General features: G+C 31.9%; 1 protein-coding gene across 1 annotated transcript; it reads left to right on the top strand.

Annotated features, from left to right (window-relative positions):
- The first annotated feature begins 11,644 nt into the window (after positions 1-11,644).
- On the top strand, positions 11,645-13,687 carry LOC145637101 (uncharacterized). Its single transcript, XM_081688610.1, has 7 exons — positions 11,645-11,663; positions 11,755-11,842; positions 11,924-12,029; positions 12,229-12,311; positions 12,413-12,539; positions 12,697-12,876; positions 13,682-13,687. The coding sequence occupies exons 1-7, from the start codon at positions 11,645-11,647 to the stop codon at positions 13,685-13,687; spliced, it is 609 nt and encodes a 202-aa protein (XP_081544736.1).
- Positions 13,688-27,405: the final 13,718 nt, after the last annotated feature.

Raw genomic sequence — 27,405 nt, 5'->3', positions numbered from 1 at the left:
AGGTAGTTTAAACCTTGATTATCCTCGGACGACGCCATCGCTTCATCTTGCTTGCTGCTTTGGCTATCTTTCTTACTCATCCTCATGTATTTACTAACTTATACTCGTATATTATATGAATTTTATACGATAAAAATGTACGTAAAGCATAGATATATATAGAGTAGAGATGGTTGGTACTGTGACTCACAATGTGATAGGATACCAAAGTTGAAAGTGTGTTCCCAATGCAACACTTTTTTACATTTATTTGCAACGCTTCATTATACGTATGTGACGCTTTGGTACTCAAAGTCAAAGCCACTAGGAAGTTGAAATGGTCCGGAGGTTTTTATTTTCACTTATATCAAAAAAAATTATACTTGTAATTTGTAAATGTTCTTTGTATCTATTAGACATTTAGACCATTTGATTTCACTAAGATTTTGAATCAACTTAGATTAATTTTAGGAGTGTTTTTTGAATGCGTAAAAAGTAATCTTAATAAATTACTACTCACTCCGTCCCTAAATTACATTCATCCTTTCTATTTTTGGTATTCCAAAATTACATTCCTCCTTTCTATATTTGGTAAGTGTTTTTTAGTAAATCAACTCTCCTTTTCTGTTTTATATTTAATGTTTTCTCACTCATCCTTACCTAATCTCACTCATAATCCTTATGCCAAATTACAATGAATATGATTGGTTAAAAATTTTCAATTAGGAGCATGTGATTGATCCTTTTTTTTGCAAAGGATTGATGACATGCCATGAGTAATAACTAATCTATCTTTGTACTTCCCATTGCATTATCTAATTATTGTTATTTGTCTTATTCTTCCCTCCTTAATTACCGTGTAAATTTCCAAAGAGAAATATAACTTAGGGACGGAGGGAGTACTTTTTTTGGGTAAACATATGGTACTTTTGAAAAAAAATCTACGAGTCTCATGTAAAAGAATGAAAAGAAAGCCTACGTGTAATACTGCTAGCTTAAGGTTGGAGTGCTTAAAACGAATACGCTTGGTCATTATTACAAAATCCTCCGTAGTCCTTGTATCTACTCTGCATTAATTAAGTCTATTAATGTAATGTTAGTTGGCAAATTCTGACATGCCATGGCATGGTATAAACGAGAATCAATTACAACTAACCCAAGCACAAAACTTAAAGTTTTTATTCTTCTAAAAAACGTCCCTGAATATCTTCTTCCATGGCTGGCCAGGGCCTTTCATCATGGTTCTCCCATTCTAACATACATAACAATTCAAGCAACATTACAATAAAAGATAAAACTTTCATAGTAGTGCACACCATTTTTTCTTTCTTGATCTCAATATACCTTTTTTTTTTTTTTTTTTTTTTTTTTTTTTTTTTTTTGTTTTAAAGTTTCTACTTGTAATGTAAGAGAAGTATGGGGTAGTCCTACATATATAGGCAGGTGAGAAGTCTAATCGACTTTCTACTGCAACTAATTGTATTGTATAGTGAATGTACATTGATAATTAATTAATTAGGTAATTTAGTCTATGATTTCCAAAGCTAATACAGAGTAATCTGTTTTACTTTTACTTACAATTGCAATAGCTAACAAACTCTTTGGTTCTCGAAACACCACTAATTGTTGTCTCGTTCTTCTGTATTATCATATCATGATATCAACATATAGTAACTTTTTTTTTTTTTTTTTTTCTCTTTTAGGAAGTTATAGTCACTTTGTCCCGTATAAAATTTCTACCTATTAATTTGCCTAAAAAACTTAATATTTATTTAATATTATGACCATTAATTTATATTTCTCTATACTAGGGTATCCTATGCGCGCGAAAGAGTTAGCTCTTGCATAGAAGTTGTATTAGCGCGTAGTTACACCTTTGATTTGGGTGGTAGACTTGCTAGTTTTAATACGTACTATTTGATTTATGTGCCTATATAGTGGTTTTATAGAAGTATAAAAAAGACACCAAAATCTTTAATGACAATTATTTTTTAAAAATCCTCAAAAGTTTGACAGTGTTATTTCAAAATTATCATTAAATAATATTTAATTGATTTGCATCCCTTGATATCTTAAGCTAGTTTAGAACTCTTAATTGATTTGCATGATTCAATAATGCTTAACGTATTTTTTTTAAATGAATTTTTTTTTAGCTTGGCCATACGGAGTAATAATATGTGAAATGTTCGTTGTAGCTATAAACTTAATAATGTAATTTCAATGTTCTACGACCTTCTAATATCTATATCTAAGACTAAAGCAATAACCAATTAGTTATATTTTTCCTCTTAAATTCTCTCCATATTTAATACTTTTTTTTTCTATCATCGATGACCTTCGATTTTAGGATTTTAAAGTTATTTATACCTCTTGATAACATCTGCTCAAATATCATTATTTAATATGAATGTCATTTAAATTCCACGTTGTTTATGTGTGTGCCATCAAATAACGTACAATTGAAAAGCTAATAAACCTTAACAATATTTGTAATTAAAGGACAACAAAATTGTAAATAAGAAGAGCAACCACGAAGGAGTAAAAATAAATCATCTCGTGGTAATAAACAATGTCTTCGTACATACAATTTTTTTCCTTTTTAAATAATAATAATAACATATGAAGTACAAAACATTATAATTATTTTATTTTATTTAAAAAAAAAGGCATTACAAGTTTTTGTTAAAAAAAACTTTGTATTAATTGATGGTATGTTTAATGAGAAAAAAAAACCAATTAAATATATTAATGAGAGTAAACATATTAATGAGGGTTAAAAAGAAATATACATTTTTGTACACAATTTTTTACATATTTTTGAGGGCATAGTTGGTAGCACACTATTCCTAAGAGTTCTTTCTACTTTTTACAAGGTATGGAAATTTTTATATTTCAATTACTATTACACCTGTCAATTCCTAACCCAAATTCGAATTAATACTAAGAGAGAACCCAATTTGACTGACCTGACCCAACCCAAATGACTCGAAATTGATCCAATTTGACTCGTTTATCATAATTTGTTATTATCTAAACCATTCGAACAAAACGATTGTTTATTATTGTTCATCTGAATGCACCGCCGATCAAGCTTACATATTTATCATGATTTATGCGACCATTAAATTCTTCCTTTCTAACCTACCAAAATTTAACCCCATTGTCAGTGTCTCTTTAATGGCTGTCATCTCTTAGGTAATTTTACCTCTTTATATATATTTTTAAAATAATAATTTTCGATAATATTTGATTTTTAAATAATACATTTTTGTTTAAATTTTTTTCAATTATTCTACTATTGCTTGGATAGCTTCACTTATTAAATGAGTATAACCAGACACAAGTTACGCTAACCAAATATTTATAAGTATTCTACTAGCGCTGCCAAATAGGAATTGTTGCATTTGCCTTTTCTGGGCATAACATAGTATGTATTCGAGATTTAAGCAACCATCCCTAATAGTCCGGAAAAACTTTCTAAAATAGTTATGTGGAAAGGGTCTTTAATTGCTTATGTAATTGTATCTACTTTGTATTAATTAATTCTATTAATGTAATGTTAGTTGACAAATTCTCACATGCCATGGCATGGTATAAACGAGAATCAATTACAACTAACCCAAGCACAAAACTTCAAGTCATTATTCTTCTAAAAAAAACGTCCCTGAATATCTTCTTCCATGGCTGGCCAGGGCCTTTCATCATAGTTCTCCCATTCTAACATACATAACAATTCAAGCAACATTACAATAAAAGATAAAACTTTCATAGTAGTGCGCACCATTTTTTCTTTCTTGATCTCTATATATACTTTTTTTTTTTTTTGGTTAATGTAAGAGAAGTATGGAGTAGTCCTATATATATAGGCAGGTGAGAAGTCTAATGGATTTTCTACTGCAACTACTTGTATTGTATAGTGAATGTACATTGATAATGAATTAATTAGGTAATTTAGTCTATGATTTCCAAAGCTAATACAGAGTAATCTGTTTTACTTTTACTTACAATTGCAATAGCTAACAAATTCTTTGGTTCTCGAAACACCACTAAGGGTCTGTTCTCATACGTTGAAATTCAGTTCAGTTCAGTTCAATTCAGTTCAGTTCAGTTCAGTTCAGCTCAGTTCAGTTCAGTTCAGCTCAATTCAGTTCAGTTCAGTTCAGCTCACGTCAGCTCAGCTCATGTGTAATGATATTGCTAATGATATAAAGCCAAATTTCATTCTCTTAATCTCTTATTACAACGACAATAATAATAATAATAATCTAATATATATTATATATAAATAAAATAGGCATTTTTGAAGAGCATTGGGAGCGCCACATAAGAAAAGCTATATTTTCGACCAATTAAAAAATTAGATTTCTATTTTATTTTAGAATTAAAAAAATCACTCGCCACCTAAACAAAAGTGACGAACGAAATTTAAAATTTTTGCCACGTAGGTAAAAACGACGAATAGTAATTTATTAGGATTTTAATTATTTAAGAATACTAAATTTTATCATTTTTATTTGTTACAAAACTAAAAATTATCTCCCGTCAAAAAATAAAAATAAAATATCTTTAGATATTAGGATTTATATTATTTAAAAAACTAAAAATTATATTTTGATATTTAAAAAATATAAATTATCATTTGATGTTAATGGTTTTATGTAAATATCTGATGATATGATACTTTCATACAAAATTTTAAAACTTATAATGCAAGAAAAAAATTAAGAGATCACCAAAAAAAACAAAAAAATGTATATAAAAATTTGTGCATCGCATGCCACATAAGCAAAAGTAATATTTCGATCAATGAAAAATTAATATATATTAATTTAGAATTTAAATTTTCAGTCGCCATTTAAGAAAAAAATTAACAAATGAAATTTGAGAATTGAAAACAAAAATAGTAATTTAAGATTTAAATTATGAAAAAAAAAAATCTTTTATATTATCTTTTATATTATCTTTTATATTAGGATTTATATTATTATAACAAATAATTATAAATTTAAAAATATATTTTGATTTAATGATTCTATCTAACTATCTGATGAATGAAATAATATTTATTTCAATTTATAAATTCAAGTTCTATATAAATAAAATTTGAATAAGAGTAATTTAAAATTTAACAAAATATTTTACCTTAAATTAATGTTAAAATAATAGAATAGAAAATAAAAACAAAAAATATTAAGAAATTACAAAAAAATACACAAAATGAAATGTTTAAAAACCGTGCATCGCACGGGCTTACATCTAATAATAATAATAATAATAATAATAATAATAATAATAATAATAATAATAATAATAATAATAATAATAATAATAATAATAATAATAATAATAATAATAATAATAATAATAATAATAATAATAATAATAATAATAATGATAATAATAATAATAATAATAATAATAATAATAATAATAATCATAAAAATAATAATAATAATATTAATAATAATTATCAATAAATAATAATAATAATAATAATAATAATAATATATTTTTATTAAATATTTTAATATGTATATTTGTATATACACATATGTATAATAATAAATAATCAAATATCACTAATCCGTTATTAAAAATCACTAATCAATAAGTTCAGTTCAGTTCGGCTCAGCTCATCTCAGCTCATTTCAGTTCAGTTCAGCTAAGTTCAGTCAATGAGAATAGGCCCTTATGTTGTCTCGTTCTTCTGTATTATCATATAATGATATCAACAATCACTTTTATTATTATTATTATTATTATTATTATTATTATTATTATTATTATTATTATTATTATTATTATTATTATTATTATTATTATTATTATTATTATTATTATTATTATTATTATTATTATTATTATTATTATTAAGGAAGTTATAGTCACTTTGTCCTGTATAAAATTTCTACATATTAATTTGCCTAAAAAACTTAATATTTATTTAAATTATGACCATTACTTTACATTTCTCTATAAACTTTTATATTTCAATTACTATAACACCTGTCAATTCCTTACCCAAATTCGAATTAATACTAAGAGAGAATCCAATTTGACTGACCTGACCCGACCCAAATGACTCGAAATTGATCCAATTTGACTCGTTTATCATAATTTGTTATTATCTAAACCACTCGAACAAAACGACTGTTTAATATTGTTCACCCGAATGGACCGCCGATCAAGTTTACATATTTATCATGATTTATGCGATCATTGAATTCTTCCTTTCTAACCTACCAAATTTTAACTCCATTGTCGGTGTCTCATGGCTGCCATATCTCAGGTAATTTTATCTCTTTACATATTTTTTTTAAATAATAATTTTCGATGATATTTGATTTTTAAATAATACATTTTTGTTTAAATTTTTTTTTCCGTTATTCTTCTATTGCTTGGAAAGCTTTACTTATTAAATGAGTACAACCAGACACAAGCAAGGGCGAAGGGATCGGGGGGCTGGTGGAGGCCCGGCCTCCCCGGCCCAAATTTGTGGCCCTTGATTTTAACTCTTGGCCCCCCTGTAATATATTATTTATAGTAATGAATACACAATTAATACAATAAATAAAGCTTCTCATATTGGTTAGATAAGGACTCTTTTTACCAAGAAGCATGGGTTCGAATCCCAACACCACTTGTTTACCACATTAGATCAAATTTTAGGGTTATATGTTACTTAATTTGATAATTGTTGTTTTGTATTGATATAGGTTAAATCATGAAATAAAAAACACTATCCCGAAAGTAATTTGAGTGATGATTTTGCTACTATGAAAAATCGTAGAGTACGTTAACCAAATATTTGGATTTTTGAGTGGAATAGGAATTGTTGCATTTTCCTTTTCTAGGCATAACATAGTATTGGAGATTCAAGCCACCATCCCTACTAGTCCGGAAAAACTTTCTAAAATAGTTATGTGGAAAGGGTCTTTAATTGCTTATATAATTGTGGGATTATGTTATTTTCCTTTGCATTTCACGGGTTATCTCGTGTTTGGCAAGGTTGTTGAGTACAATGTTATGATCTTTCTCGAAAAACCCAATTGGATTATTGCTGCTGCTAATCTGTTTGTTGTTATACATGTTATTAGCAGCAATCAAGTAAGTTAAAAAATTTTATATTTTTAATTGTTGTATGTATTTTGCGATTAAATTTTTTTAAATTATAAACCTTAATAATTTCTATTATTTTAGGTTTACGCAATTCCTGTTTTTGACATGTTGGAATCTTTTATGGTGTTGAAATTAAATTTCAACATAATAGGAAGCTTCGAATTATAACTCGTGGTACTTATGTTGGTAAGTATTTTATGGATTTATATTTCATATTGAATCATATTAACTTATTAATTTTATTATAGTATATTTAAATAAATATAATATTATATTTCATATTTAATCAATATTAACTTATTAAAATTTATTATACTGTATTAAAATATTTATTATATTATATTTTATATTAATATTTATAAATTGAATTGATAATTGCCAAGATAATTAATATATATGAAGGTTTGTGTATGGTATGACTTCTTGTATTGTGTTCAATGATTGAATGCCCATGACTTATATTTATAGGTATGGATGGAGCTTGTAAGAAATGACCAGACTATTCAAGAAATTCCTCCATCATTTTTGTATCCATAATGTTCTAGAAAATTAACGAACTAGCTATTATATTCTAGTAGCTTCCAATGTCAATAATGCTATAGAACATTCAAGTAGGATATTATTCTAGATGATCTTACTTGCACAATATTCCACCAAGATAATAGGCTTATAAAATTTGGGTCATATCCAACATTGATAATAATAGAGTTTATTTCATTGATAAAATAGCCATAACTGAAGGAATTGTGTCTTCGATAAGTGCAATTACTAGATATATCAAGGATCACTATTATGGAGATAATAAGTTCGTTCTTTTGGGTCGTCATTATTTGTTGCTAGACTATGACCAATGATCTTTGGGCTAGTCAAATAGTCCAAAGCCCACTATAATGGATCCTATGAGGTTACACACAAGGATATTGGGTTAAGCAAGTTAGAGGCCCATTAATGAAAATTTTAAGATGCACCATGGTGCATCTAGAAATAGGTGCACCACGCCTATACTTTTAAACATTTAGTAAAAAAATCTGAACAATTGCAAATTTTGAACATCGCAAATTTTGAACATTTAGTTAAAAAAATCTGAACAATCGCAATGCATCAAGTCTGTACTTTTGAACATTTAGTAAAAAAATCTGAACAATCTCGAATTCTGAACATTTAGTAAAAGAATATGAACATCGCAAATTTTGAACATTAAGTAAAAAAATATGAATAATCGCAATGCACCACACCTATACTTTTGAACATTTAGTAAAAAAATATGAATAATAACAAATTTGAACATTTAGTAAAAAAAATCCGAACAATCGCAAGTTTTGAATTATTATGAGACAGACAAATTTCGAAAGAAGTTTGTTTGACTTGTAATAATTCAATAGTTTTGTAATATAAAGTGAACATTTACTATATAAAAAATGAACATTTCTTTATAAAATATGAACATAAAAATTGCATGTTTATGTTTAGTTTTTGTGACGTGGTCAATATTTTTTTTACTAAATGTTCATTTTATTGTAAAATGTTCAAATTTTTTTTACTAAATGTTCAAAAGTATAGACGTGGTGCATGTATTTCTAGGTGCACATAATACTAATTAAGGCAAATTATAATATGTGAACCACCAATAAAAATATAATGTTTCTTCTCTTTCCTCCTCTACTTTTCTAATTTCTGATTTCTTTCTCTTTTATTTTCTCTCTCCTCTATTTTTCTCTTTCTTGAAATCATTCATCATCCTTTTAATTAAATTCCTTCACCGTCATTATCGATCATCATAGATTGAATTCCTTCGTTATTATAAATTAAATTCAAATTTTGTGTTCTTCAACCTTCGATTTGAAGCTTTGTTAATGGATGGAGTTTTTACAATGAAGTAGTGAAGATAAAAATGGCCCCGTCGTCGAGGAGAAGGTGGTTAAGACGACGAAAATGATTATTTTCCGTTGAGATTTCATTATTTAAATCAACATGGCTAGGTTTGAGTTTTGGAATGTGTAGCTTGCATATTCTTTTGATTTTTGTAGTGATAATTGTGTATTTTGTTATGAACAGTTCTGTATTTGATTATATTTTAGTATTTTGAACAATTTAAGTTAAAAATATGAACGTATGATACGTTTCCTATAAATACATATTTTTACCGACAAGTATTTGTGAACATCTTTATTATAATTTTGAACATGAAATACATTACTTATGAACTTTTTTTTTGTTTTAGATCTATGTATTTTTAATTTTATTTAAAAATTTGAGATTCTCTACTTTAAATTTATATATCTGAACATTTGGCATTTTGAGGAGTGTCTTCAAGTGCAGAAGTTTTTGAAGGGTGTTCAATGGTTTGTGATTGGGGTTCAAAAGTTTTTGTAGGGGGTTCATAGGTTTTTGTAGGGTGTTCAGTGGTTTGCGGTTGGGGTTCAAAAGTTTTTGTAGGGAATTCAGAGGTATTTAAAGAGTGTTCAGTGGTTTGTGGTTGGGGTTCAAAAGTTTTTGAAGGGTGTTCACTGGTTTGTGGTTAGGGTTCAGAAATTTTTGTAGGGGGTTCAGTGGTTTGTGGTTAGGGTTTAGAAGTTTTTGTACGGGGTTCGTTTTAAACTCTCGGTACGCGAGTAGTAGACTAGTCGCATGAGGTTTTTGTAGGGTGTTCAGTGGTTTGTGGTTGGGGTTCAGAAGTTTTTGTAGGGGGTTCAGAGGTTTTCGTAAGGTGTTCAATGGTTTGTGGTTGGGGTTCAGAAGTTTTTAACAATTGGTTTTTTCGTATATACATCATCTAATTTCTTCTTTTTTGGTTTTCTGACGTTGAACATTTGACTAATTATACTGTTAAAAAAAAATTAGGGTTCAATATAATATTCAATTCTAAAAATTAAGAATTTATGATCAATTTGCGAATTTAAACAATAAATTACTTATACATCTTCATCATCTTCAGTAGGAGTAGATAATTTCAATTTTCTACAAAAAAAAAAAGACAATTATATAGTAGAATATAGTTTCAATTTTATAATTTGTTGAATTATATTATATTAGCAAATTTAACACAAATGTAGGAAAATCAAAGAAGTTTAAGTGATTCTCATTTTTTTACGTTGATTTTTGTCCTTTGTCATGGTAAATTGTAGTTTTTAGAGAGAGAAAAATGGTGAGAGGAGAGAGAAAATACAAAAGAATTAATTCAATAAGCTTTTTTATGTATGAGAGGAGAGAGAAATTTTTTTAAATGAAATCAAAAATAGAGATGACAGTTGGAGATAGGACGAACTTTTATTTAAAAAAAAACACCAAAAAAACCTGAGCTCCAAGGGCTTCTATTGTCTAGGCTTCCTCTATTGGGCACAGATTGGGCCAGGTGCACCTATTTATGGGTGTGCACCGTGGTGCACATAATACTAATTGGCCTCATGCGCAATTAACTAATCATGAAATGGATTGGGCTAGCATAGTTAGATTAGAATTAGGTTTTGGGCTTTTGACATGGGCTCTTATTTAGAGATGAGATCTATAAATAAGATCCATACCTAGGGTTGCAAGCAAGCATTCATAATTCACACACAGTGTATTTTGACATCAAGGCAACCAATCCCAAAACCCTAATTCCTCTCTTTATCTCACGGCTATCTCTCTCCTCCCCCGTCCGTACGGTCGACCACCCTTGGTGGCGCGTGTGGTGGTTCATTGCTCACTCTTCTCCATAGAAGGTCAATTGAAGGGTTCAATTGCCACTAACTAGCATCAGTGGAGGTTTTAAACTGTGCCCGTGGACCAAGTAGAGGAATCACGCTTGAGGTTCGTTCTTTATGTCCCATTGTTCTTGCTCGATCGCACGTGGAATCACGCTTCAAAGATACAATTATATGTTCTTTATGTGTTATGCATTAGATCTTGGGATTAGGTACTGTATGAATATGATTCATGTTTATTCCGCAATTAGTACCTATAAACTCCTACAATAACAACATTCACAAACAATAATAATATTACTCCAATCTATAATATGTTTAAACATTAATAAAAGATTCAAGATAACATGAACATTCATATGGTTGGTTGATATGATATGATAGGATAGATGGTCCAAAACCTAATTCTTGCAAATATCACGAAAGTAACCAGAAGGGTTCCTTTCAAAAGCATCCCCTGAAAATAGTTGAAATACGAACACCGAGTTCCCTAGAGCGTTCATCATACATGTGTCGTCATTTCTTTGACCCAAAAAAAGACTATAAATCTTACGTGGTCTTGGGTATTAAATATTATAAAACACTGTGGTTGGCATAGTTGTAAACCAAGTTGGAGATTCAATTGAAATAGAAGATAAATGGTAATTATTATTTTAATATATTATTATTATCAATTACGATAAACTAAGATTTATATTTGATTAATTTTATATTTATTAGTAAATTATTTGTATTTTGATATCATGGTTAGGGGACAATGAATCCAATTAAAGATTTGGGATAATTTATTTCTTGATTATTCAAGACAAAAAGACCTACTTGTTGATTCTACTAAGCCTTTTGGTATAGTTGTTACTTCAACAATGGTCAAATATTTTAATGGTAAGTATCATATATTAGTCATTATAATAACTTTTTTTTTTAACCACCCTACAACGAATAACCTAATTTACCATTGTCATTTTGTTTATAGGAAAAATTAATCTAAATATTTCTGCATCAACCAAAATTTATATTGATCTTCAATTTTCTGAGGTTGATGAACTGAAATCTTTATGGAGGTATGTAATTTCAATAATTTTAATTTTTATACTATTCTTTCTACATAAATATATCTCTTATATATGATCATTATAATGCAGTGAGAAGTTAGATAATGCTACCATTGGAGAACTTGAAACTCAGAGTCTCAAGATTGGACCCAAAGAAATCAACACTTATGAATCATGCACAAAAACTTTAGAAAAGGTATTTTAATACATCACTTTATTACTCCTTACAAAAAAAATCATTTTATTATACTTAATACGAAATATATGATAAATCTTAAATTCAAATCTTTTTTAAAAAAAATAAAAAAAAATCATATAGGATTTGATTTTCTATTGCATGGCTAATGTGGATGCAATTAAGAGTGAAAATAGTTGATATTATATTTCATGCCCAGCATGTAAAAAACGCATCACTCCAAGAAAAACAGATTTTTGGTGCATTCCTTGTGAGAAGCAAATTGAAAGGCCCCATCCCAAGGTTTGTTTCAAATTTCTTCTTTATCCATATTACGATAATAGATTAAATGAATAATAAATAGATACTGCCTAATTTCTTCATGTATTATTTTTTTCGATAAGATATCGTTTGGAGCTTAGTGTTATCGATCATAGTGGGCCAACAATATTTGTAGTTTTTGATGAAGAAGCTAAGAAACTAATAGGACAAGATGCAAGTACTCTTTTTGAGGCTCATACTTATGGAAAGGTTTTGATTATTGTTTTTTAACAATAGTTTAAAAATTAAATTGTTCTATAAATGCTTTTATCTCTCTCTCTCTCTCTCTCTTTTTTTTTTTTTTTTTTTTTTTTTTTTTTTTTTTTTTTTTTTAAGAGATATCACTTATTTCAATTAATATTGACAGATCAATAATCATAAAGATGATGATAATGACAATGAAGATGATGATACACAAATTCCAAAGATGATTGCAAATATCATTGGAAGAGAGTTAGCACTCAAAGTTAAAATCACCGCTTATAATCGTACAACAATTCGACAAACTTTTACGGTGATGAGAATTTTTGACAAAAGTGTCATTGAGGTACAAAATAATTGTTACAAGTATATAATGATTATTTAGAAGTCATGAATTTTAAAATTTTAATTTCTTAAAAGTTTACATAAATAATTTTGACAGTAATTTGCCAATTACTACCGCAAGTTAATACCACTTTGTAAATTACTACCGCAAATTAAAAAAGTTGTGAATTACTACCACAAAAAATTTTAAGATGTTGCGATTACTACCAAACCTCCATTAAACCCAACTATGACGTCATTATATCCCTTTAACCCATGTTTGACCATGGTTAAGGGCTTTAACCAGCCCCCCACCCCCCCCCCCCCCCCCCAAAAAAAAAAAAAAGAAAATGGATTAGAGATATAATGACATCATGGTTAAGGGCTTTAACCATGGGTTAAAGTGATATAATGACGTCATAGTTGGGTTTAATGGGGGTTTGGTAGTAATCGCAACATCTTAAAATTTTTTGCGGTAGTAATTCACAACTTTTTTAATTTGCAGTAGTAATTTACAAAGTAATATTAACTTGCGGTAGTAATTGACAAATTTTCCTAATTTTGATGTAGAATAAAGATGTCATAAAATAAGATGAAGTTACAGTCATTGAAGAAACCGCAAAACACCGTTTTGATAATATTGATTCAACGAAAAAGGATAATGATTCATCCGACCAAATCACATCAAATAAGATAAAGGTATATATTTTTTTAGAATATATATAATTCATTTAAATATTTCTTACTAATTCTAATTTTATCTTATAGATTATTTAATAGTATACTAATATTAACACTTTAATTTGTATACTTTGTGTATGATGCAGGTTTAGTTTTACGAATTAAGGATTCTCTTGAAACATAATAAAACTCCATGTTCAGGAAATAGAGATTTAGATGATAGTAACAAATTATAGTTATGTTAGCTTTTTGATTTTTTTATAATTATGTAACAACTTTCGAGATTCTAGATGATAGTTTTTCTTTTATATATGTTTTATTATTAACATCAAATCCTATACTTAATACTTTTGTTTGCCTTAATTTTTGAATTGTTATATCAGTTTTAATATATTAAATACCCTTGATTTACTTATTTATAATTGCTTTGCATAAAAAAAAAACTTATTTATAATTGCTTTAAATACAAATAGCTATTCCATGCATATTTAGGCAAAATGCATACATTCATAACTGTGCTAATAACTTGTCTTCCATTTGACAAGTTCTGAGATCAAAGCTTAATAATAAATACTCCAACGCAAAGATAACCAAGTTAACACATTTATCATTCAGAATAGCAATATATAAAACATGTAGAAGTAACATTCTTCAATATGTAGCGTCTTTCATGGCCACATAGAATTATTCAATTAAGAAAAGCAATAAAGTCAAGATCATGGATGTCATTTATAAATAAAATTTTTAGCGTGGAGTGGCTGAGTGGGGTGGTGGAATTACAAATTTACAATATGACAATACATAATTTTTTTTACCACGTGATTTCTACTCCACAATTATCTTTCTACGGTGCAAAGAAAAAAGAACTAAACAAACGCATATTTTGAAACCTCCATAAATTGTTTTTTTTTTTTTTTTTAAATTTATTTTTTATTTTATTTTTAACAAAAATTATTAAAACAACAATAATAATAACTCTAACAACAGTTTATATTAAGCTAAGTTAATTATAAACATACTTATTTATATTTTTTATAACATAAACTTATTGAATACAAGATAAAGTTGAGAAATTTACAAAGTTAGTCTTTATCCTTTTAATTTTGTTGTGATAAATTCTACTGCATGATACTATATATATTTGTTATATCATAATCTTATTGAATATAAGATAAATTTGAGAAATTTACAAAGTTAGTCTTCATCTTTTTAATTTTGTTATGATAAATTCTACAACATGAGATAACACTTTGATATTTCCATTTGCGTATATGAATTCATATAGCTAATTAGCTAATTTCCATATTTTTAATGTTATAAGTCCTTACTACCTATAAAAAGTAGTTAACTATATGTGTTTCAAGGGCGTTCATCATATTTTTATAAAAAAAAAGTTCAAAGAAAATGTAATACGGAGTATAATTTATATACTACCTCTTTACATATTAAGCCCAATTTGGTCTTGGTCGAGCCTTTGAGGATGCGTTGAGTCTATTTAATGGAACGGTGGAGTATAACATTTTAGGTAATCCTTGTGAGGTCGCTTGTAATCCCTCGTATTTTTTAAATATTTTATAAATGAAATTACATTTTATTTATAATATTTGATTGTATTCGGAATTTTATTTCAAGTTTCAAATTTTTTTTTGGGTTGATAAACGATTTTATTATAAAGAAATTTTTATGAACCATTATTCTGCAATTTATGTCCAAACGAACAAAGCCTAGTCCATTTTATTTCTTAATTGGCACATTATTTTATGAACCCAATCTTCCTACTTATTAACTTACCCTATAACACTCTCTCCTATACATACTTCATAAATCCCCAAATTTTTCCAACACAAAAAGGTTTGTCTTATTTTCTTTTATCCCTTATTTTATTTTATTTTTTCTTTTTTTTTTCTTTTTTTTCCCTTTCTTTCTTTCCCCTAATATCTCCTTACGTGAGAAAGTCTCACGCTATTAATAACACAACTATTAATCTAAAACTATAAAATTAATTATAAAATTTTTCCCCCACAAATTTTTTTCATGTTATTAATAGTTGTGTTAATATTGCCCCCCCCCGGCATCTTCTTCGTTCTTTTTTTGAAATACTGCCATTTTCTTCATTTTTTAAGGGGATAGAGCAAAGGCGGAGCACCGACAATTCGATGGAGTCGCATCTGCATGAAAAGTAACACGTGGCTGCATTTTGCATTCGATTTCTCACTAGGTAGTGTCTATGCGCCAAACCACTCCTATGTAGTCTGTTAGGGCCTGTTCTCATACATTGAAATTCAATTTAGTTCAGTTCAGTTCAGCTCATGTATAATGATATAGCTAATGATATAAAGCCAAATTTCATTCTTTTCGATAATAATAATAATAATAATAATAATAATAATAATAATAATAATAATTAAAAGGATAATAATAATAATAATAATAATAATAATAATAATAATAATAATAATAATAATAATAATTCTGTTCGAGGATTTTTCCAGGGGATATTTTTGGCGATCACGCGGTGTCGTGTGCTGGTATCGTGGGTATTAAACATAGACATAATGTTGTTCGGGATACCCTAGTTGATGTTTGCTATCGTTCTGGGATTTCAGCAAGGAAAGAGGTTGATATTGGGTTGTCTGAAGGGAACGGTGATGCCCTCAGACCTGCTGATGTGTTACTTTATTCTTGGGATCGTGGTCGCGATGTCTGTGTTGATTTGACAGGATCTTCTCCTTTGACACAATCAAGGTTATCTGACTTTATTCCTGGACGGGTTGTGGCTGATGCAGCTCAGCGGAAGCGGGATAAGTATGAGGCTCGTTGTCAGGCGATTGGATATGGGTTCATTCCCTTCTCCTTTTCTTCGTTTGGTGAATTAGAGAAGGAGGTTGTTGCGTTGCTTAAGCGAATTCAGAGGTTCTCGACGACGCAAGACATTGGAGCACGTGCTGCAACTCATATTTTTACTAGGGTAGGCTTTGTTATAGCTAGAGGAGTGGGGGCCCAGATTGTATCTCGGCTTCCCACTAATTTATTGTAGGTTGTATGACTTTTTGTTTTTGAGATATAATAATAATAATAATAATAATAATAATAATAATAATAATAATAATAATAATAATAATAATAATAATCATAATAATCATAATAATAATAATAATAATAATAATAATAATAATAATAATAATAATAATCAATAAATAATAATAATAATAATAATAACAATAATAATTGAAATAATAATACTAATAATATAATCAATAAATAATAATAATAATCATCAATAATAATTGAAATAATAATACTAATAATAATAATCAATAAATAATAATAATAATCATCAATAAATAATAATAATATGCTAAGAATTAACCTGCCTTGCAAGTTAATTCCAGAAAATCAGTTGGATAACAGAGAGAGAAGAGGTTGATAGTCTGTATTGATGATCAACAGGTAACAATCAATACACCTTTCTTTTCGAGAGGAAAGGGCTCTCCAATGAGCAAAGCTTAACAAAATTCTTAATATGATTATTACAACAGAAAATCCCTCCCTTAAATAAGATTAGCCGGCTAAACCCAAAGCTAAAGATTCTTCTCTCTATATAACAACTTTTCCTAACAGAATTATAAGAGTAAAGACCCTTCTGCCCTTGCATTGCTAACTGATTCCACTCCCCTTGCCATGCTTCTTCCTTGCGTATGTTACCAATATTGGAGGTCTGGAATGATCTCTAGCAATAAACCCCCCCCCCCCCCCCCCAACAAGCTTCACCTTGTCCTCAAGGTGGAGCTCTGGAAACCTAGCATTAATGTCATCAAAGGGTTCCCAAGTGGCCTCAGAGTCTGGGAGGTGCTGCCACTTAATGAGTACCTCCACCAAGGTGAGATTACCTTGCTGGCTGTTCCTGATCCCAAGGACACAATCAGGCTGCACCTCAAGCACCATGTCAGAGGATAGCTGGGCAGGCAAAGGAGAAGGAGTATGGCCTTGCCCAACAGACTTTTTGAGCTGGGAACAATGAAAAACAGGGTGAATCCTCGACCCTTCTGGCATCAACAATTGATATGCCACTTTCCCAACTCTTTTGACCACAGAATATGGCCCATAATACCTCGGAAATAACTTCTGACTCGACCTCTGTCCCACAGAATGCTGGCGATAAGGCTGAAGTTTTAAAAACACCAAATCACCCACTTCAAAGTGCCCCATTCTCCTGCTTTTGTTCTCATAATGACACATATATTCCTGGGCCCTGACTAGATGGAACTTCAAGTCATCCAACACAGCATCCCGTTCCAACAATTGATCTTCCACTGAAGCAACTGAAGTACCGCCAGGGGAATAACGAACAAGATGAGGAGGATCGCGTTCATACAACACCTTGAAGGGAGTGCAATTGATCGCTGTGTGGAACGACGTGTTGTAACGATATTCTCCCAGGGAATCCAAGAGGACCAAAAGCGAGGTTTGCCATTTATGAAGCAACGGAGGTAGGATTCCACACCCTTATTGACCACTTCCGTCTGTCCATCCGATTGTGGATGATAGGCCGTACTTCTAGCCAACTGCGAACCTTGAAGCTTGAAAAGCTCATTCCAAAATATGCTGAGAAACACTTTATCTCTATCCGAGACAATGGAAGAGGGAACACCATGTAAACGAACCACCTCTCGAACAAAAACTTGTGCAACCATTGGGGCAGTAAAAGGGTGTTTGAGGAGAATGAAGTGCCCATATTTCGAAAGTCTGTCAACCACTACCAATATGGTGTCCCAACCGGCAGACTTCGGAAGGCCTTCGATGAAGTCCATTGAAATGTCCTCCCACACCTTGTCTGGAATTGGAAGAGGTTGCAAAAGACCCAAAGGGCTGACTATAGAAGCCTTGTTTTGCTGACAAGAGAAACAAGCTTGAACATAACGGGAAACATCTTTCCTCATTCCCATCCAATACCACTCTGCCGATAGCCTTTGGTAAGTCTAGAAATCCCCTGCATGACCCCCAAGAGGAGAGTCATGATACTCTCAGAGTAAGGCAGAAGTAAGAGTTGAAACCTTGGGAATTACCACCCGTCCTTTGTACTTAAGGACCTCATTTTCCAGAGAAAACCATTTAGGAACCTTTTCTCCCTTTTTGATGCTGCTGGTCAGTTTACAGATCAGAGGGTCCTTCTGAATATGAGACTGAAATGTAGCCCACGGTATCCCACAAGAAGAGACCAAGTTGGCACTGGAAATGGTCGGAACCAACTCTCGGGATAAAGCATCAGCAACCACGTTACTAGACCCGGGGTTATATTGAATGTCAAAGGTGTATCCCAAGAGTTTCCCGACTCACTTTTGATAAGCTTGACCCACCTCACGTTGTTCTAACAAGAACTTCAAAATTTTCTGATCGATACGCACTATGAAATGCCTACCTAACAGGCAATGGCGCCATTTCTCCACCGCAAATACAATAGCCATTAGCTCTTTTTCATATATGGGTTTACTCCAAGCACGACTACCCAGCAGTTTGCTGTAGTAGGCAATTGGGTGCCCACCTTGAAGGAGCACCGCCCCAACTCCCTGGCCACAAGCGTCCGTCTCCAAGATGAAGGGCTGAGAGAAATCGGGCATTACAAGGATAGGAGCCTTAGTCATGGCCTGCTTGAGCGTCTCAAAGGCACGTGTGGCAGCCTCACTCCATTCAAAACTATCCTTCTTTAACTGCTCAGTCAAAGGGCGAGCAATTTGAGCAAAGTTTTTGATGAATTTTCGGTAGTAACCTGTCAACCCCAAGAATCCTCGAAGCTCCTTTAGATTTCTCGGTTGAGGCCAAACTATCATAGCCTGCACTTTGCTTTGGTCTACTTCCACCCCCTGACCAGAGATGATGTGACCCAAATAGGCCACTCGTTCCTGCCTAAATTCGCATTTTTTCTGGTTGGCGTATAATTGATGGGTGTGCAGCACCTTCAACACTTCTGCGAAATGCCTCACATGCTCCTCATAGGACTTACTATACACCAGCACATCGTCGAAGAACACCAGCACAAACTTGCGAAGAAAAGGCTTGAAAACAGTGTTCATTAGAGACTGAAAAGTAGCAGGGGCATTCGTTAACCCGAAAGGCATTACAAGGAATTCGTAATGCCCTTCGTGGGTACGGAATGCTGTTTTATGCACATCATTCTCCCGGACACGAATCTGATGGTATCCAGATTTCAAGTCCAATTTTGAGAAAACACAAGCACCAAACAATTCATCCAATAGTTCATCAATAACAGGGATAGGAAATTTATCAGGAACAATACATTTATTAAGGGCTCTGTAATCAACACAGAAGCGCCATGAACCATCTCGCTTCTTAACCAACAACACAGGACTCGAGTAAGGACTAGAAGAAGGTTGGATGATACCTGAGGTCAGCATGTCCTGAACTAAGCGTTTGATCTCATCCTTTTGGCTCTGGGGATATCTATAAGGACGGACACTCACTGGATCATTTCCTTCTTTTAACACAATTGAATGTTCAATAGTACGCCGAGATGGCAGCCCCACCGGCATGTCAAACACACCCCTGTATCTCTCCAAAAGCTACTGTAAAAACAGAGGGGCTACACCAGAGGTGTTACCTTCCAGTTCCTGTCCCACCATATGATTTAATTCCACCAGTACCCTTGTTTTTCCTTCTGGAGCGATTTAATAATTGCTTTAAGTGAGACCCCCGTACGCCCAAGTGACTGATCACCCTGGAGAGTAACTGATGTGTCACCCAACTGGAATTTCATCATTTGAGTTTTCCAGTTTATTGCAATCGTACCTAATTTTTCGAGCCATTGGATACCTAGGATTAGATTCGAGCTTCCTAGAGGAAGGATGAGAAAATCTTCCATTATGGTGACCCCCTGCAATTCCAACAACACCCCCTTACAAATTCCCTCCCCTTGCACCACTTCACTGGTGCCAAGGGTCACCGCAAAATTTTTAGAGTCCTAGGGCTCTGAATACCCAACTTCTGAGAGGAAGAGGTGGAGATGAAGTTATGTGTAGCACCAGGATCTATCAATCATCACCACCACGATTTGGCCGTTCACTATTCCAGCCATTCTCATTGTCTTCGGATTAGTGAGCCCCATCACGGAGCTGAAAGAAACACCAGGAACGACGGCGTCCGTTGAGGTCGGCACTGGTTCTACAGGAATTTGTGTTTCAACCGCCGCCAGATCCCCGACTTCAAGGTTTTCGGTAGCATCCCAGTCATTTTCTTCATCGATGGTCAACAAAACACTCAACCCGCGCCGCTGCCAATGGTGGTTGAGTTTCCACTTTTGGTCGCACCGAAAACATAACCCCTGTTCGCTCTTCTGTTGGAGTTCAGATTCAGATAGCCGCCTTATCTCTCCGGTGGGTTTTTTGGTGAGTAGGGTAGTGTTTGGCTGGGTAATGGAAGAATTTGGGTGAGGTAGGTTCGTGTTTGAGGTTTGGGAATTCTGGGTTTGGGTAGAGGGATGGACACGGGTCGTGGGATATGGGGTCTTCCAAGTGGGCAGATGTCCAGTTGATTTGGGCCGTGGGCCCAAACGTAACTTCTCCTCAATTCTCATGGACAGATCCATGGCCTGGTCTAAAGAAATCGGGTCTAGGATCCGGACCTCAACCTTAATCTCATCCTTTAAACCATTAATATACTAACCTTTAGCGATCTCTTCTGGCACCCCTTCAATCAGAGCGAGCAACTCAATGAAGCAGCGCCGATAGTCAGCCACCGTACCCGTCGCTGGTGAGCAAGCCACTGCTCGTGGAGCGTGCCAGTGGCGGTGGTGCGAAACCTCCTGAGAACCAATTTCTTCAACGCTTCCCAGGAAAGCAAGGGGTGGCGCCTGTGCTCCCATTGAAACCAGAGCAAGGCGTCGCCCTCCAGTGCAACGATCGCCGCTTCTAAATGGTCCTCCGCTGATAAATGGTAGAAATGGAAGAACCTCTCCGCGCGGAGGATTTACCCATCTGGGTTTGTGCCGTCAAACAGGGGAAGGTCGAGTTTCCTCAATCTCCAATTCGACGGCCCTCCATACTCACCACCCTCATTCGCCACCAGATGAGGATGTGTATCGGCAAAAGGATTATCCCAATGATATGAGGAGCCATTAGCAGCGGCCGACCGAGGTTCAGACCGATTTTACTCTTGCGCAGCAGCGAGCTGAGCAAAGAGGTCAGTCTTGAACGCTGCCAAGGCTGAGGTGATTTCCTAGGCAACCCGGTTTGAGACGTCAGCGATCTCCTGTTCCAGCAGATCCAGCCGTTTAGCGTGGGTAAGCCGGGCCATCGTCTCAGGTGAAGATCACGGTTGCTCTGATACCAATTGCTAAGAATTAACCTGCCTTGCAAGTTAATTCCAGAAAATCAGTTGGATAACAGAGAGAGAAGAGGTTGATAGTCTGTATTGATGATCAACAGGTAACAATCAATACACCTTTCTTTTCGAGAGGAAAGGGCTCTTCAATGAGCAAAGCTTAACAAAATTCTTAATATGATTATTACAACAGAAAATCCCTCCCTTAAATAAGATTAGCCAGTTAAACCCAAAGCTAAAGATTCTTCTCTCTCTATAACAACTTTTCCTAACAGAATTATAAGAGTAAAGACCCTTCTGCCCTTGCATTGCTAACTGATTCCACTCCCCTTACCATGCTTCTTCCTTGCGTATGTTACCAATATTGGAGGTCTGGAATGATCTCTAGCATAATAATCGTGGGAACGATGAAGCTCTAAGACCTGCAGATGTGTTACTTTATTCATGGGATCGTGGTCGCGATGTCTGTGTTGACTTGACAGGGTCTTCTCCATTGACACAGTCTGGACTATCTGACTTTGTTCCTGGACGGGTAGTGACTGATGCGGCCAATCGGAAGCGGGTCAAGTACGAATCCAGTTGTCGTGCGATTGGATATGGCTTTCTTCCTTTCTCTTTCTCTTCTCTTGGGTAGTTAGAAAAGGAAGCTGTTGCATTGCTGAAGCGGATCCAGAGGTTCTCGAAGACTCAGGACATTGGGGCGCGTGCTGTAGCTCATATCTTTACTAGGATCGGCTTTTCTATAGCTAGAGGAGTGGGGGCCCAGATTGTATCTCGGCTTCCCACTAATTTTCTATAGGTTATATAATTTTGTATGTTTTTGAGATATAATAATAATAATAATAATAATAATAATAATAATAATAATAATAATAATAATAATAATAATAATAATAATAATAAAAATAATAATAATAATCAATATATAATAATAATAATAATAATCAATAAATAATAATAATAATAATAATAATCAATAAATAATAATAATAATAATAATAATAATCAATAAATAATAATAATAATAATAATAATAATAATAATAATAATAATAATAATAATATATTTTTCTTAAATATTTTAATATGTATATCTGTATATACACATATGTATAATAATAAATAATCAAAGATCACTAATCCGTAGTTAAAAATCACTAATTAATAAGTTCAGTTCAGTTCAGCTGAGTTCAGTAAATGAGAACAAGTCCTTAGTCTGTATAATGTTAAGTAGTTAGGGTGAGTTTATCTCAGACTCGGACCCAAATTTCAGAACTAACTTTAAAATACTTTTACTATGTATATTATTCAGATTCATACAAGAATTTCTCCAAATTTATACATTATTCCAAGATTCACCCCAAACTCACTTAATCCTCTTCAAAATATATTTTTTTTTTGTAAAATATCTTTTTTTATTTGTTTAAAATTATTGTAAACTTTTGGTTGGTGAGGTGGCTAATTTTCATTGGCTTTGCAAAGTCTTGACATGGGTTTGGATTTTCCAAACTCCATGTAAATATGTAAGACTCACATGACTCTTAGGCCCTGTTCCCTTTACCTTAAAAAATAATATCAAGTAAAAATAATTTCAGTTCACTAAAAATATAATAGAAAATCAGTAAATATAATTTCAGTTTAGTAAAATTAATTTAAGTTCAGTAAAAATAATTTAAGTTCAGCAAACATAATTTTAGTAAGACTCATGTTGAGACTTTGCTCAATACTTGCAATAAACTTAACCTTACCCTGTCCCTTTTTTTTTTTATTATTATTATTTTATTATTTTATATATACGAGTATATAGAGATAAATTTGTTTTTTCAATTTTGACTGAAGAGTTAATGAGTGAAAAAAATTATGGGATTAGGGATTAATGTAGTAATGCCCGGTTTAAAATTAACTGAAATTAATTTTTAACTTATTTTTAAAGATGAATTATAATAGAAAATCAGTAAAAGTAATTTTAGTTTAGCAAAAATAATTTCACTTAAGTAAACTTAAATTACGTTCAGTAAAAATAATTTAAGTTCAACAAATATAATTTTGTTTCAGTAAAAATAATTTCAATTCATTAAAAATAAGGTCAAGTGAAAGGGACCTAATTGTAGTATGAGAGTAAATTTAATTCGTTACAACCAAAAGTAATACTTTGCTACTATTTATAAAGCAAATTTAAAGGGACGAATTTAACAAAAAGGACAAAAATTAAGAGACATAGGATGTAGTCTGTATCTACTCATAGTGTAAATGTACAACAGTATGTTATAATAACTTAAGTAGGGAGTGATAAATGATAATAGTCGAATGCTACGTAGCTGTTAAGTATCTAAAAATCAGATATTTGTAAAATAAATAATTGCAGAATGGCTAATACAAGTAAATAATTAGACGAATAACCTTACTCCATCATTGACAAAGAAAGATTGTAGAGTTGAAGATTTACTACAATATAATCCTACTTTGAAATTTATTTTCTTCCATTTTAAAAGAGAGTCTAATAAGCATATGATATTATGATGAGATGAACTATGAAGTTGAAAGTTCTATACATGTTGAGATAGAATTAGGAAACTAATTCTATCATTTAGAATATTGTGATAATATCTTTGATGGCATAGAATATTTAGAAATATATGATAATTTTTCATAACTTAAGATATGTTAGATATATGAGATATCGGAAAATGGAAAATATATGTGATATATTTTCCGTGGATATTATTAAAAGAATAATATATTTAGTTTTATTTTATGTTAAGATATTATTTAGTCAATATATCATTAGAATATATGGTACATCTTTTAGGAAGATTGTTATAATGAGGAACGTCAGCTCTGTGGCAAAGAGATCATTGTCTCAAAGTCATGGATTTTTTCGTTTAACATCGTTATTTATAGAAGGTGAATTATATCGACCATAGAGATCTTCAGTTAGAGAATTTATTTTGTGGGAAATTTTCTCCGTTCTTTTTCCGAAGCCTTTGAAATTCATCAATATTAAGTTGGCAACTTCGCTTTGATGAATTTCAAATGTTTCGAACGAGAATGGAGAAAATTTGAAAGGAATTCAACTCCATCGAAAAAGCCAAAATTTGAAAGGAATTCAACTCACGTTCTTCATTCAACTTCACAGCATATATAATACAACTCTACAAACAGTACATAAGCATCAGGGAATCCTCCCTAATATAGTCGGTTAGTTGACAATTAATCTTTAATTGACTATATCTACTCATGTTTATAGTACAAACTAGAAAAGCATCAATTAAATCCCTCTTTTCTTCTATTTTTATTTCAATGTTCCCCATTTAGTGTAATTGGCTCGTCTCTTGCTTTTAACCAGAATAACAATTTTCTTAACTTTATTCTATCATACATATATGGAAATTTTGACAATTACCACCTTCTGTTTAGTCCATTTTAGCAATTACCACTTTGTATTTTTTTAAAAAAAATTACCACCTTCTATTTTCAAAAACATCAAAAGTTACCACCTTCTTGCCTCCCAACTATCACATGACGTCATTTTGGTTTCATTCTTTCCCTTTCCTCCCTATTTCCCTCACATTTCTCATTCCTAACTCGATTCTCATCCTCCTTTCACTTTTTTTCCCCCAAACAATAAAAAACACTTCAATTCACTCCTCCAATTCAAAATTGACGAACAATTATTGGTGGTTTGGGGGAAAAAAAGTGAAAGGGGAGATGAGAATCCAAATAAGAATGAGAAATGTGAGGGAAATAGGGAGGGAAGGGAAAGAATGAGCCCAAAATGACGTCATGTGGTAGTTGGGGGGCAAGAAGGTGGTAATTTTTGATGTTTTTGAAAGTAGAATGTGGTAATTTTCAAAAAAAAAATAAAAAAAATACAAGGTGGTAATTGCTAAAATGGACATAACAGAAGGTGGTAATTGTCAAAATTTCCTACAATATTTATTATAGTCATGATTTAAAGGAAGCTATAATCTAAAGTCCATATAATAGTTATTTGGAAGCTATAATCTTAAGTCCTTCACAATGGCAGGCAAAATTATTTACTCCTTAATCATTTACTCTGTATTTTGTTATAACACCAGAATAATGGTTCAAATAAAGTGTGAAGGCATGTTCAAATAACAAATTTACAAGACAATTTTCATTGATATAGTAGATCAGATAAAGAATGCATGTAATACAGGTATGTATAAATTTATAATCAGAAACTCGCGAAGATAAACAAATGCTACACATAAGACTATTTTAAGCTACCACAACCTAACTTTTCCATGTTCCTAAATTCTGCTACAAGCTACAGGTATCAGCATCATCTAGAAGTGCACACCAATAGTTCAGGTCAAGTTCATATACCACAAATATTTGTCACCTGAAGTTCGCTCACCTTTTTCTGAAAGCATCGGTTTTTCCGTTTTTGTAGGAACTTAGCTAGAGCTGCTTCTCTTTCTGCAGAATGAAGACCCATTTTTAACTTGAACTGATCATGTACTAAGGGCTTACATCCTTCAGTCTCCTCAACAAGGCTCGATTCCTTCATGCCAGGGGCAGTGGCAATGTGGCATTAACATCAGTAATCTCAAATGCACTGAGATTTTGTTGATTACCAAAATCATTATACTGAGTGCTACTGCCACTTGGATCCACGATTTGTGAGCTGCTGTACCCAGATTGATCAGCTGATTTCCTAGCTTTAAGATCGTCCCCAACTTGGCCATACCCTTGAATAGAGCTATGAGTCCCTGGGTCATAGAGTTTTGAAGGACTAGGTTGCAACTAAAATTTAACGGAGAACGTACTTGTAGTTGAAGTGGTAGAGGTGGCTATGATGTTTGGATGTAAACGTTAGCCAGAACAATGGACCATTCCCCATGCGGCCATATACCTTGCAAGAGTGCAAGTGTGTGTTGTTTTTACACCTTCCTAAATCCAAACACTTGCTTTTTAATTCCCTATCCTAATTCCAATCCATTTTTCATTATTAGTTGTCATATATAAAGACGACTTGTCACTTTATGAAAATATTATCTTTATATATATATATAGTAGTAGATTATTAATAGGTTGATTTAGCACAATGATATTACATTATTATATACATTAACATAAACGTTTTTGGATACTAGTTGTGGCACCGCGCGCTTCGCGCGCGGTCCCCCAATGGTGGCGATTATTATTGGTAAGTAATGTATCCGGTGATTTTGTTACACGGTTTGTTTTTTGCGTGGTGTTTGAATGTTGTATGAATTCTAAGCATTAGGCCAATTTAAGAGAGAAATATTGTTGTTAAAGTTATTACATGAGAAAGATGTAACAGAAATTTATTCATTGGAAAGAAGTAATTTAAATTATCGTGTTTAAAAGAAGTAATGTTTATGTTTTTAGTGTGGGATTAAAAGACTTGGTTACAATAAGAAGTATATAATTTCTGTAATTGTAGCATATTTTTAGCCCTCAAAAAACAGTTATAGGCAATAAAATATGTATGAAAAAACATTTGTCATCAATTCCTTATCAAATTCATAAGTCTGAAGTGATTAGCT

Source organism: Chenopodium album, chromosome 6 (assembly GCF_948465745.1).
Source record: "Chenopodium album chromosome 6, dcCheAlbu1.1, whole genome shotgun sequence".
NCBI lineage: Eukaryota > Viridiplantae > Streptophyta > Magnoliopsida > Caryophyllales > Amaranthaceae > Chenopodium > Chenopodium album.
This window is presented reverse-complemented; position numbering and strand designations above follow the sequence as displayed.

Excerpts from the sequence above, each read along its gene's own strand:
- LOC145637101 (XM_081688610.1), top strand. Across the intron at positions 12,030-12,228 it reads GCACAAAAACTTTAGAAAAG|CATGTAAAAAACGCATCACT; the intron begins GTATTTTAATAC and ends TTTCATGCCCAG. Across the intron at positions 12,312-12,412 it reads TTGAAAGGCCCCATCCCAAG|ATATCGTTTGGAGCTTAGTG; the intron begins GTTTGTTTCAAA and ends TTTTTCGATAAG.